Here is a 13436-nt window from a genome sequence, read left to right as displayed (position 1 = left end):
CCCCCCCGCCGCGATCCTCAGCCGTGAAGCGGAGACTCACTTTCGGCCCCCGGCCTGGAATGAAGGACCGCAGGGCTGAGTCGGCCCTGAGCTGGGGGTGGACTTGGGCCTTCGCTTCCGCCCCCGCCCGTGACCTAGTGACCCGGTGACTAGATTCGTGGCCCTCGAGCCCCCGGCGCCAGAGGCATCTCTCCGGCTCCCTGCCGAGCACCCGGAGAAGAGCCGTGGGCCGCTGGCACTGCTGTCCCCGACGTCCACTGCATCGGGCGGCTCACAGGTGCCCACCGGGACCCCTCTGGGAGTGGTGGGCTCCGCATTCCCCCGCTGCTCGGTGCCTGGCACCGCTTAAGTGCTCATCAAATGGCAGAGGGTTGCTTTGAGGACGGGGTGACAGTGCCTGGCCCGTCGGCGCTCAGTGAGTGCTGACTGTTACCTGGTGCTAGCGCGGGGATACCATAGGCAGAATACCCGGCCCTGGTCTCAGGGAACTGGGAAGAGGGAGCGGAGACAAATATGTGAACCCACAGTAGCAACCCAGGGTGCTATGGGATCCTAGCTTAAAATGGGTTAAGTGGTAGCACGTGAAAAATGTTGGAAGAAGGCTAGTGCCTGGCACATACTAGGAATGCGGTAAGTCTTAATGAACAAATGAAAGAGCATTTAGTTTGTGGGTGGTTCAGCCTCCTCTCCCCTCTTGGTTTTGTTCCAGCAGACAATTAATGAGGCACTCTCTGGAATTCGGAAGAAAGACCAGACTAGGCTGATCTTGACACTCTCCCCTTTCTTAGTCGTTCATCCCCACAGAGAAACTGGAATTTTAGGTCAGAATCAAAATGGGCATCCCTGGCGGTGGTCTGGTCTCAATCTGGTCTCAACTCCTTGACGTTGGGTGTACCAGGGTGTGTTACATGCACTTGTGTATGTTCAAGTGTTTGAGGGGATAGGAGCATTGGATCTCATCAGTTTCTCAAGAGTCTAGGACCCCCAAAATGGTTAAGAACACGGGCTTAGCAGTGGACATTCCCTGAAAGACATGAACTTGGCTTGGTTGCTCCTCTAATGCTCCAGGTCACCACACCCTGGATTTTCACTACTGTGTATTTGCATCTTGCTGTGCAAGAGTAGTGTTTTGTTTCAGTTTTTGTCTTATTTTCCCCACCAAACTGCCCAACGGCGCTGTGCCCTCTTGTCGGCCAGCCTGTGGTTGCCATGGTTCAGGGCTTCAACCGTGGTGGCTTTGCAGTCGCTGTAGTCACTTGAACTGACTTCAGTGGTGTGTGTAAGAACAGCCTGGAAGGCAGGCACAGACTGTTAAGCCTTTGTTCTGAGTTGGACATAAATTCATGCCCTTATTGAATTTGGGTCTGGCTATTTTTGGAACCCAGCCAATGTCAAGTTCTAACCCATGACATGGTCTTTTCAGAGAAGCACAAACTCGGGAGAAATCAGGCTGCTTTGTCAAGCCCTCACCCCTTCCAGCCTGCATGCATACAAACTGTTCCAAGTAACAGGAGATGTTTCCATGGCTGAGCCGTTCCTTCCTTGGCATGTGATCCAGTCACCCGGAACATCTGTTGGCCTCATCACACCCAAACCCTGCAGTCTGCAGTCCCACGTCCCCCTCCTTCCATCCGCCTTCGGCCTCTAGAGCCTCAGCCCTCCCACTCGCCGGGAAGCCTTGCCCCCGCCCCTTCGCGCCGGCCCCAGCTGCTGCTCTCAGCTCTTCCTTTGTCACAGCTCCGCCCAGTCGGACACACCCGCTGGGGAAGTTTCCTCCATTTCTTCCCCAGTGGTCTGGGGTCTGAGTTTACACTGGCAGAGATGGACCGTTCAAAACCCAAGGTCCTCCCGGCGGGGCACTGCTGCCCCTCCCTGGGAACGCGGGCCTGGGAGGCCGGCAGCGCGAGGTTCTCAGTGCCACCCTCCATCAGGTAGCAGTCACGGAGGATCCACGGGCTGAAGGAGCATGTTTCTGTGCTGGGTGGGGGCTGTCATATGCGGAATCAGGCAGCAGCGGAGGGCAAAGCTTGGAGCGAGGCAGCGCAGACAGTCGTAACTGGCGTGTGGAGCCACTGGGTGGGCGCGTTGTCACCTGTACCCTCACCGGCCTTCCTCCTGCGTGGAAATGCAGCATCTCTCGCTTGACGCAGCCTTGCTGGGGCTCGGCTGCCTGCCTGCCTGCCGTCTCACGCCCCCTGCCTCACCCCGTGCAGCAGGAGCTCAGCCATGGTGAACGAACCCAGAGGGCATGGCGGCCCCAGCCCCCGCTGGGAGTGCAGCAGCAGTGGCAGCGAGAGCTCCAAGGATAGTTCAAGGTGTTCCACACCGGTGCTGGACCCTGAACGACACGAGAGGCTCAGGGAGAAGATGAAGCGGAGGATGGAATCTGGTGACAAGTGGTTCTCCCTAGAATTCTTCCCTCCTCGAACTGCTGAGGGAGCTGTCAATCTCATCTCAAGGTGAGTCAACGCACGATAAGGAGTAGGGCCAGACTGGGGGATGGGGGCAGGGGGAAAAGATGAACTGTCAGCTGAGGCTGGGCTGCACTTTGACCCAGCAGGAAAAGGCAGCCACAGGGGGTGGAAAAAAGCAAAGCCAGGGTAGATCCTTTGATACGCAGCTTCTGTTGTCTGTAAAAGCCCCTCCAAGCACCTGGAATGTTTAGACACTCTCTTCCATGTGCTAAAAATGTTGATTCTCTCAGACTAAATTCTTTGGCGGAACTTGGGGCTGGATCCGTGAGGAGAGTTTAGGAAGTTACAAAACTGCGGCTTGGAGAACATTTTCAGCAAGTTAGGAATTTGGATTATGCAGCTTGAAATCTAGAAATGCCAACCGGATTATGTTAGCACTTGATGAATCACAGTTCCTTTTTTAAAGTTTATGCTTTTTATCGCTTGCACTTCTTATGTGTCACTCCCAAGACTGTGAAGTTTGAAGGCACAAAGATGTTTCAGTGCACCACGTTATAGCTTGTAACAGCGCATGTGCGCACGTATAGCTCTTGATTCTAGTTATGGAAATGTGGCCATGCTCTGCAGGACTCTTGGCTGCTGCGCCGGAACTGGGGGGCGGCAGGAAAGAGACTTGTGTCTGCTGACCCTCTTTGTCCCTAGAGCGAGGCCCTGCTTTTGCCACTCTGAGGGGTCCCCGAACCCTTGACCATTGACATGTCTTAACTCACCCGAGATAATAAATGTGCAAGCACTTTGAAAAGTCCAAAGTGCTGCTCTCACACAAACTGGTTTCATTGTCATTATATATTATCTCCACAGTAAGAGTAATCATAATGATAGCACATTGATTGCATGTTTGCCGTGTACCCAGCGCTGTTTTAAGAACTGTGGAGCCATCTGTCATGATATCCTCAGAGTATTATTATGAAGTAGGCACTGTCCTCTGCCACATTATAGAAATCAGGAAACTGAGGCTCAGAGAGATCAAGTAATTCTCCCAAGATCACACAGCCAATAAGTAGCAAAGCCAGGATATGAATGCAGGTCGGTCTGATTCCAGCCTGCATGTGATGTTTCTCTAACTCCCAGACCCCATGGGAAGGTGGTGAAGGGTGGTGTACCCCCAGGAGCCCCTCTTCAGAAAGAAATTCCCCACAGATTTGACCGGATGGGGGCAGGTGGTCCCCTCTTCATAGATGTGACCTGGCATCCAGCAGGGGACCCTGGCTCAGACAAGGAAACTTCGTCCATGGTGATCGCCAGCACCGCCGTGAACTACTGTGGCCTGGAGACCATCCTGCACATGACCTGCTGCCATCAGAGCCGGGAAGAGATCACGGGCCACCTGCACAAGGCCAAGCGTCTGGGCCTGAAGAACATCCTGGCGCTGAGGGGAGGTGTGGAGTCAGCACTCTGCTCTCTGGGGTCTTGCTTTCCTGAAGACTTCTGTCCCCGGAATGGTCCTTTCCTTTTCTCCAGGTCCCACACTGAGTACACTCAGGGTCCCGTCCCTGCCAGTAGCATCAACAGGCAGTGTGGGTCAGGGGGACATAGGCGACACGCAGATGGAGCCACTTCTTGACCTCGCAGTAGGAGTTCAGCTGGGCCTGCGGCCGGGGCCTGATAACCCTCTGTCGCGATGTACACGATCAGTTAATCAATTAATCAAGCAATTAATCAATCCCTGGCTGCACCTGGCCATTGGCCCAGTCGAAGAGTTCAGCTCTGGCATGTGTCCTAGGAGTGAGAATAGCTGCTTGTGCCTCTGGCACGCACTGTCACTGGGCCACACAAGTGTGGGAAGTGGGAGCCTGATGGGTGGGCACTTGTGGCTTCACGCTCACCACCAGAAAGACCACTTCTCACTTGAGATGAGTGGAAGATTCTCCCGGGAGGCGAGGGTTCCGAGGGAGTGGGAGAACGAGCCATGGGCTTGGGTGAGGGTGTGTGGACACACCCAGGTGTGAGTAGGGAAGGGATCGCCGATGCTCCAGGCTGAACGCAGAGCTGCAGCTGCTCCCTGTCTGCTGCTGCCAGCACGGGGCCCTCGGAGTCGGTGCTCAGTGACTGTCTGATGGGTTGGCTGCTGTCTTCCCTCCCACTGTTTACCAAGTGCTACACTAGAAAGCGGAGACACCAACTTGAGTAATAGGAAGGCTCTGCCTTGGACGTGCTCACGGTCCTGGGCGTGGGGGGAGAAGGAACAGAGAGGCTACTTGGAGATTGGGTGAGACCCAGCACTGTGACCTCCACCCCTGCAGACCCCATAGGTGACCAGTGGGAAGAGGAGGACGGAGGCTTCAGCTACGCCGTAGACTTGGTGAAGCATATCCGAAGCGAGTTCGGTGACTACTTTGATGTCTGTGTGGCAGGTGAGAGGCTGGGGTATCCCAGTGGGTGGGACCGGAGAGGGGAAGGAAGGAGAGGCACAGAGAGCTCCCCTTGGCATTCAGGTCAGGCCCCGCTAGCTCAGTGCACCGCCAGCCTGCCTGCGCCGCGTGACGGAGGTGCGGGGGTGAATCGAACAGCGTCTGCCCTCTCATCATTCCGTCCTCCGCTCCCCACCCAGGCGTGCCACCGCCCCTTAAGTTTTTTTTCCTCTGCTTTTTCTTTTTATTATTTATTTATTTTTCTTTTCTTTCTTATTTTAGGCTGCGTCCAGTTTTTGTTGCGGCACGCGGGCTCTTCATTGTGTTGTGCAGGCTTCTCTCTAGCCGTGGTTTGCAGGTTTTCTCTCTCTAGTTGTGGCGCACAGGCTCCAGGGCGTGTGGGCTCTGTAGTTGTGGCATGTGGGCTCTGTAGTTTGCGGCACGCGGGCTCTGGTTGAGGCGTGCGAGCTCAGTAGTTGTGGCTCGCAGGCTTAGTTGCCCCGTGGCATGTGGTTGCAAGGCATCCGGATTCTTTACCACTAGACCACCAGGGAAGTCCCTTCCTCTGCCTTTTCTTGCTCTTAGCCTGCTTCCCAGCCCTATTCTTCTTTAAACAAAAGAGGTATATTTATTAAGGTTCCGAGGGCCGGGGATCTCAGAACAAGGTCAGGAAATGGCATCAGACCTCATTAAGCACTGGAACCAGGAGGCAGGCAGAATCCAAGGCCCTCCCTCATTCTCTTTGCCCCCCGCTCCCCCCAACCGCTGCTTCATGCCTCATCCAGTAGACCTGATATGTATGCTTTTTCTGTCTCTGATATGTACGGTACACATGTGACCCGCCGCCTGCTCCTGCCTCGCCCAGATTGATTGACAGATCTCAGCATCAGTTCCAAATCCTCAGGAGAGAGAACTGCGTCGGCTCAACTCTAGTTTCTTTAGCTATAGCCAGGAGGCAAGGTTCACCTGCTGGAAACAGATGGCGTGGCCTTCCCTCTTGCCCCGACCCATGGGGTCTGGGCCTTCAGCTTCTCAAACGGGGGCTTGGGTGTGGTGAGGCAGTGTGTGCCAGGGACACAGGAAGTCTGGGGATTAATCTGACACATCACCTTGGCATGACAATTTTTCTCAGATATTTTGGGGAAAATCATACCATTCTTATTAAAATAAACATGGCTACATTATGGAGTAGCAAATCAAAGTGATCTGAATTTGAAAATACAAGCCACGTGGCTTCAAGGAAATTACTTGTTGTGGGGACTTTGGGCTGCGTCCCCAGGCCCCCATGTACACGTCCGCTGTTCTTAGTGTTGAGAAGAGGGCGTTGAGGTGGATGAGTCTAGGAGGCCCCGATGAGGAGGTAGGAATTCAAGTGTCGTTGGTCATGCGGCCACGAGACAGTCGGTTGATTGGGGAATGTGCCCACGTGTGGTGGGCATTGGACGGTCACCAGGGGAAACCAGCAGAGCTGTGAGCGTACAGTTGCTGAACGGTTTGGTGCTTTGCTTATGGTAAAGTGGATGAAAAAGAGGGCCAGTGGATTAGAAGGCACCCAGCTGGCCATGACAGAACAAGAATATCGTAAAACTGAGCAAAATCCAAATGTAAGCAATTGCTGGATTTGTTGGGTGCTGTTGAGGTTTTATAGAGTTTCAGCTATTAAAACCTCTGTTTCTGAGATTTCTGCTGGAAAAATAGTATAAAGTATAAAAGCATAGTATAGTATAAAAGTATAAAGCTCTAGTGTTTAATCCTCCCACGCCCATCCCCAAAACAGTAGTTTTTATATCCAGTTTTGATGACTCAGGGTTTCTTAAGAATGAAACTGCATTATCACAGCAAAGCAGCCTGGCTACCCAACAGTGTGGGTTCAGGCTTGCCCCTTCCTGGCTTGGGGTCCTGCCCTGGCCTCAGGCTGAGGAAGCTGGCACTCTGCTTGTAGTTCATTGAGGCCTGTGGTCTTTCCTGTGCAGGCAGAGCCGCTAGTAAGTTCAGTCGTTTAGGGAAGGGAGCACACCGTTCCTGGAGCTAGTCAGGAACCTAGGGGACGTCTGGCCCCGCCTCCCAGGCATCCCCGGAATCCCATCTTCGGCATCCCCGGCACAGGGTCATCGCCCTGCCGTGTTGTTTTCACACACTGGGAGTCCATTCCTCTGTGGGGTTGCTCTTTCCGTCGTTAGGCAGCGCTCTGAAACTGATCCTACTTCTGCCGTCAGAAGCAGCACAGAACATGATGAATAAGGAACTCGACTAAGGTGACTCCTTTTTCCCAGTGACAGACTTGTGGGCGTCTAGAGATAGTTACCATATTCTCTGCATTCTTTTCTTCAAGCAGAACATCTCTACTTTCTTCATTTATTCCTTGTGTAACGTGGTTTCTGACTTTGCAATGTCTGGGACCCCTGAGTAATTTTAATGTGAAATTACAAGCACTGTTTTAATCCAGTACCTAGAGTCAAGCCCATTACCCCAAGGCTGCCTGGCTGGTGTGAATGTAGCATTTCCTCTCCTGTGGCCACAAAGTGCAGGCCAGATTGGCCTGGCTGATTGCAGGACAGTGTGGGTGTTTGGGGGCAATCCATCCCCACTCTTGGGAGGGTGGCTCTAAGGCAGCGTTCACCAAGGGTCACCTCCAGGGTGAGGGGCGCATCAGACGAGCCCAGCCATCACCGCTTCAGCCTGTCCGTGCCGTGGGGTTGGAAGGTATGGATCCAGAGCTCTCCGTCCCCAGCTCTCTGGTTGCTTCATCACCCCCCTCGAGCAGGTGGAGCCAGTCTCTCTCTACTGTCATCCCTGTTGGCAGGTTACCCCAAAGGCCACCCCGACGCAGAGAGCTTTGAGGCTGGCCTGAAGCACCTGAAGGAGAAGGTGGCCGCGGGAGCCGACTTCATCATCACCCAGCTCTTCTTTGAGGCCGACACTTTCTTCCGTTTTGTTAAGGCTTGCTCCGAGATAGGCATTACTTGCCCCATCCTCCCCGGCATCTTCCCTATTCAGGTGAGGGTCCCAAGAGGGCTCATGGACTCCCACCACTCCTGTCCTAGCACAGGCCAGGGCCTCGGTTCAGGCCAAAGTTCTTTTTTGACGCTCATTAGATTTTCGTCAGACAGGTGCTCAGTCCTTGCAGGATGTTGTCTTGCCACCCTCTTTTGATTACCTCTTATGTCTCCCCAAAATAGCAACAGTAACTGTTGGAGGGGCTTATTGATAAGTGTCACTAAAAGGGATTATTACTCTCATTATAAATTTGGGTTAAGTCAATGTTTCCCAAACTTGGCTGTCACCAGAATCATTTAATAAGCTCTTTTAAAACATGGATTTCCACATCCCATGCCTAGAAGTTCTGATTTAATAGATCTGAGGTGGGACCTGGGAATTTGTACGTTTCTGAAGTTTGGCAGGCGATTCTGGTGATTGGTCAGGCTTGGGAACCACTGGCTTAGGTGACCACCATTTATCAATAGGTACATCTAGGGGCCAAAGGGCCGGCTCAGACCAATGGCAGCAATGCTGTGGGCGGCTGCTACACCCTGCAGAGTACAAAAAGTGCTGGTACAATATGGTCTGACTTTCCTGGGTCAGTCTGTGTCACACTGCAGAGCCAGGAGGCCTGGTGGGGGGATAAGTATTTGGGGTGAGAGACGGGCAGGGAGATGGGACCCACAGCCCCCCTGTGGCTTGGGCAGGGCTACCACTCCCTCCGGCAGCTTGTAAAGCTGTCCAAGCTGGAGGTGCCGCAGCAGATCAAGGACGTGATCGAGCCAATCAAAGACAACGACGCTGCCATCCGCAACTATGGCATCGAGCAGGCGCTGAGCCTGTGCCAGGAGCTTCTGGCAAGCGGCTCGGTGCCCGGCCTGCACTTTTACACCCTCAACCGCGAGATGGCCACCACAGAGGTGCTGAAGCGCTTGGGCATGTGGATCGAGGACCCCAGGTGAGGCCAGTGGCCCCGAATTCAGGCCCTGGAGCCACAGAGGAGAGTCGGGTGGGCAGGGAGGTCAGAGAGAAGTCACAGAATGAGTGCGCCCTAGCTGGCAGTGCTGGCTGCCACGGGGGCACAGAGGGGATGTCTGTGCCATGGCTGGTGGTACCCTTAGGGCTCCAGTCTCAGTGGGAATGCCATCCGGCTTGACGTTTACGAGTCAAGATGGAAGAACCCAGGTTCAGTGGTGCCCCCTCCCTCTGGCCAAGCCCTGACTCTTTCTGTCTCCATTCTCACCCAGACGTCCCCTGCCCTGGGCCATCAGTGCCCACCCCAAGCGCCGGGAGGAAGATGTCCGTCCCATCTTCTGGGCCTCCAGACCAAAGAGTTACATTTATCGCACCCAGGAGTGGGATGAGTTCCCCAACGGCCGCTGGTGAGCTATTGCAAATGAACTCTTTCTTGGGAGGAGGGAGACCAATCATGGTGGAGCCCTCGGGACAGGATTCACAGGAATGCTGCCCCCCCCCCCACGGCTCCGGGGCAGGTGGATGCTGCTGTCTGGAGCCCGAGGTCAGGGGTGTGCCTTGACCTCCCGGCGCCCTCGGGACAGGATTCCCAGGAATGCTGCCCCCCCCCCCCCGGCCCCGGGGCAGGTGGATGCTGCTGTCTGGAGCCCGAGGTCAGGGGTGTGCCTTGACCTCCCGGCACCTCCTCCGCCAGGGGCAACTCCTCATCTCCGGCCTTCGGGGAGCTGAAGGATTACTATCTCTTCTACCTGAAGAGCAAGTCCCCAAAGGAAGAGCTGCTGAAGATGTGGGGGGAGGAGCTGACCGGCGAAGAAAGCGTCTTTGAAGTGTTTGCCCACTACCTCTCGGGAGAGCCGAACCAGAACGGCTATAAAGTGAGTGCTGCTGGGATGGGGTCCCTGGGTACCTCCCCTCGCCCCATGGGCCAGACGAGGGCGTGACTGCCCCACCCTGAGCCTCATCGCTGTGCCTGGAGGTGGCACCTCAGCAAAGGGAGAAGATGAATTGGGGGGTCCCCACGTGGGGTGCCCGGAAGGGGCTTACGGAAGCAGAGACAGGCTGGGCCTCTGATGGGGACCGTGACAGGGAGGGACCCAGCCCGGCTTACCCTCCCCAGGTGACTTGCCTGCCCTGGAATGATGAGCCCCTGGCGGCCGAGACCAGCCTGATGAAGGAGGAGCTGCTGCAAGTGAACCGGCGGGGCATCCTCACCATCAACTCCCAGCCCAACATCAACGGGAAGCCGTCCTCTGACCCCGTCGTGGGCTGGGGCCCCGGCGGGGGCTATGTCTTCCAGAAGGTGTGGCAGGGACGCACAGGGCTACCCTCCCTTGACCTGCCTGCAGGGGTTCCCTGGAGCTGGGGACGGAGGCCTTCATCTCAGGGGCTCTTTGTTCTGAGTGGCCAGGGATCAGAGTGGATGCGATCTCAGGCTCAGAGTCGGACAGACCTGGGTAGGCTGGTCACTTGACCACTCAGGGCCTCAGCCTTCCCTTCTGTAAAATGGGGATATGTCACGTCGTATTCTGGGGCTGAAACATGACAAAGCACATAAAGTGCTTAGCACGTGGGAAGCGTCCCCTAACTGAGAGCTATTATTACTCTTCCTTGTGGACCCCTTTCTCCTGGGGCTGCTGGAGTTAAAATTACATTCTAAACTAAAGCCTGAGGGCTCTGGGAAGTGAATTTAAATAAGCCCAGCTTAATCCCTGGTGGCCAGGTGGTGCTGGAGAAGCCCTCCACCCAGCAGATGGGGGATGGGGTGTGTCAGGCCTCTCTTGCCTTACTTGCCAAACTGGGCCCCCTGTACAGCTTCTGGAGTGACTTCTCCATGGAACCTTTCCCAACTGGACGAAGGGTTGGCAGACGTCCCTCAGACCTGTCCAGACCGAGAAACCTCACGTACCTGCTCCCCTCCCTCTGCTTATGGGTTCAACTCCCAACTGGTGGCCACCGCTAGTCCCGACGCCTTAAGTGTTCTGCTATAAGTGTCCTCGTAGATGCCTCCCTGGGACCGTCAGGAGGGCAGGCGTCTGGTGTTTCAGAGCACATGGCCCACTCAGCAGCGCCCAGCGAAGGCGTCCAGCAAGGACCGGGGGTTACGTGACGGCACCTGTCTCCCTCCCGCAGGCCTACTTAGAGTTCTTCACCTCCCGAGAGACAGTGGAGGCGCTTCTGCAGGTGCTAAAGAAGTACGAGCTCCGGGTGAATTATCACATCGTGGACGTGAAGGTGGGCCAGCCCCGGGTCAAAGGGCGCTTGGCAGGGCCGCGGTCAGGGCACCACGTGTACTCCACCATTCAGCAGTCACGGAGTGCCCAGTGGGGCCGTGCATCGTGCCAGATGGATATGTAGACAGAGCCAGGCCCCTGCCCTCCGAGAGCTCCCAGCCTAGCGAGGGCAGCCATCAGTGAATTAATTATGAACGGGTGAAAGCAGTTGCACTTTATAGCCGTAAAGTTCAGCATAGGAAGAAGCTGGGGATCCAAGGGAGGGATGACCAGCTCGAGAGATCAGGGGAGGTGTTTGGAGAGTTCCTGTGTGGCCTGAGTCTTTAAGGATGAGGAGTAAAAGGGCATCCCAGGGACAGGGCAGAGGGCGTGCGAAGGCATCGCTGCCAAATGGGGTCAGAGTGAGGCTGAAGCGTTAAGCCGGGGCCGGGTCCTCAGGGGTCTCAGTTGTCCTGCTGGGAGCTTGGGTTTTCCCGTATAGGCAAGAGGGAGCCTTGGCTTCATGTTTTCTCTTGGGCAGGTCCCAGGGGACAGCTGTGTGGATAACAGGGCCAGGGGAGGCTAGAGTCAGCAGCCCTGGTGGTCTGAGTAGCAAAGAGAGGCCTGGCCAGGCTGGACACGAGGCTGGACGCGAGAGGGAGTGAGCAGTACCAGTGGGTGTGGAGCTGATTGGAGCGTAGGAGGAGGAAGGAAAAGCCCAGGGTGACATCTGGGTTTCAGGCTCCAGTCACAGAGCTGCAGAGGCGGGGCAGGGGTGGGGCGGTGACCGTGGGAGGAGGGGCGGAGCACGCCCCCCGGGAGAGGGCTGGAGCTGTCTGCACCCCAAGTCTGCCCCTACCCACCGCGCCCCCCACCCCGCCGCCCCGCAGGGTGACAACATCACCAACGCCCCCGAGCTGCAGCCCAACGCCGTCACTTGGGGCATCTTCCCTGGGCGAGAGATCATCCAGCCCACAGTGGTGGACCCAGTCAGCTTCATGTTCTGGAAGGTAAGGGGGGGCCGGGAGCAGGCCTGCCCTGCCCACCTCCAGAGCCTTGGGCGGGCGGGCGGGGTGGCTGGGGGCCGCACCCCCAGGGCTGGCAGCGCCCTGACACTGACTCATGGTGTTTACTTCTGGGCTGGGGAGCAGGGGTGGCACTGGCAGTGGGCCAAGTTCTATTCTTGGAAACGTCTTGTCGGGCAGCAGCAGAGGCCCTTGGGGTGCTGAGCCTAGGGTGCTGGCCCTAGGGCAGCCCTGCTACCCTGGCCAGCCTGTCTGTATGTGTGACCGCGCATGTACCTGTGTCTTTCTGTCTCCGTGTGTGTGCGCACGTGCGCGCCTGTGCGTGCGTGCAGGACGAGGCCTTCGCCCTGTGGATCGAGCAGTGGGGCAAGCTGTACGAGGCGGAGTCCCCGTCCCGCGCGATCATCCAGCACATCCACGACAGCTACTTTCTGGTCAACCTGGTGGACAACGAGTTCCCGCTGGACAGCTGTCTGTGGCAGGTGGTGGAAGACACGTTTGAGCTTCTCAACAGGCCCCCCCAGAGCAAGAGGGAGACGGAGGCGCTGTGACCCTGAGCCCTGACACCCTTAGCTTGATTGAGGCCACTGTGTCCCGCCTTCCTCCTCTCCGTCCTGGTTCTCTGGGAGACCCTCGTTCTCCTTCGCTTCCCCCCACCCCCTGACACGATGATGGCAGCTAGACTGGTGTGAGGGTTCCAGGCTCCGGCTGGACCGGAGTCCACCCCACACGGGAGCCAGGTGTTCCCTGCTTAGCTGAGAGTCTGTGCTCCGGTGGGAAGCACCGCATCCCCCAGAGGAGCACGTGGGCAGAGCGCATCCTCCCCGAGAAGGGTTGTTGCTGACGGAGCCCCTAGGAGCCAGCCTGGGACTGCCAGTGACCTTGCTCTTGGGGCCTGTGCAGGACAAGCAAAGCGAACATGGCAGTGGGCTCTGTGGGACTGCAGAGGAGACGTGGTAAGGTCAAGGCGCTGCAGCCTTCCACCTCCAAGGCGTTGGCAGCCAGACACGACCCACTCGGGAGTGAAGGGGTGGACCACTGCCCTGCCAGGCACTGGCCCCTGGATGGACCTTGGACTGAGACCTAAAAGTGGTCGCCCCTCCTCCTAGCCGAGAGCTCAGCTGAGTTTCTCCCTTTTCTGCAGCGCTGCTTTTTTTTTGTTAACATCTTTATTGGAGTATAATTGCTTTACAATGGTGTGTTAGTTTCTGCTTTATAACAAAGTGAATCAGTTATACATATACATATGTTCCCATATCCCCTCCCTCTTGTGTCTCCCTCCCTCCCACCCTATCCCACCCCTCCAGGTGGTCACAAAGCACCGAGCTGATCTCCCTGTGCTATGCGGCTGCTTCCCACTAGCTATCTACCTTACGTTTGGTAGTGTACATATGTCCATGCCTCTCTCTCGCTTCCTCCCAG

General features: G+C 56.3%; 1 protein-coding gene across 2 annotated transcripts; it reads left to right on the top strand.

The window, feature by feature from the left end:
- The first annotated feature begins 211 nt into the window (after positions 1 to 211).
- MTHFR (methylenetetrahydrofolate reductase) lies at positions 212 to 13000 on the top strand. Of its 2 annotated transcripts, none has more exons than XM_007463169.1 (12): positions 212 to 349; positions 2214 to 2459; positions 3615 to 3853; positions 4718 to 4828; positions 7629 to 7822; positions 8512 to 8762; positions 9052 to 9186; positions 9474 to 9654; positions 9897 to 10079; positions 10910 to 11011; positions 11880 to 11999; positions 12347 to 13000. In XM_007463169.1, the coding sequence occupies exons 2-12, from the start codon at positions 2227 to 2229 to the stop codon at positions 12563 to 12565; spliced, it is 1968 nt and encodes a 655-aa protein (XP_007463231.1). In that variant the 5' UTR covers positions 212 to 349; positions 2214 to 2226; the 3' UTR covers positions 12566 to 13000. The 2 variants fall into 2 exon arrangements, with proteins under 2 accessions (XP_007463231.1, XP_007463230.1); XM_007463168.1 differs by lacking the exon at positions 212 to 349 and adding an exon at positions 1822 to 1931 and having other exon boundaries at positions 12347 to 12565.
- Positions 13001 to 13436: the final 436 nt, after the last annotated feature.

The sequence above is a fragment of the Lipotes vexillifer genome, unplaced genomic scaffold (assembly GCF_000442215.2).
Source record: "Lipotes vexillifer unplaced genomic scaffold, Lipotes_vexillifer_v1.1 scaffold109, whole genome shotgun sequence".
Lineage (NCBI taxonomy): Eukaryota > Metazoa > Chordata > Mammalia > Artiodactyla > Lipotidae > Lipotes > Lipotes vexillifer.
Note: the sequence above shows the minus strand (reverse complement) of the source record. Positions and strands in the feature narration are given on the sequence as shown.

What these genes read in the sequence shown, in the direction of transcription:
- MTHFR (XM_007463168.1), top strand. Translation starts at nt 1,822, where the DNA reads ATGGACCGTTCAAAACCCAAGGTCCTCCCGGCGGGGCACTGCTGCCCC. An exon ending in GGGGCTATGTCTTCCAGAAG is followed by an intron (nt 10,080 to 10,909) that starts GTGTGGCAGGGA and finishes TCCCTCCCGCAG; the next exon opens with GCCTACTTAGAGTTCTTCAC. An exon ending in ATCACATCGTGGACGTGAAG is followed by an intron (nt 11,012 to 11,879) that starts GTGGGCCAGCCC and finishes GCCGCCCCGCAG; the next exon opens with GGTGACAACATCACCAACGC.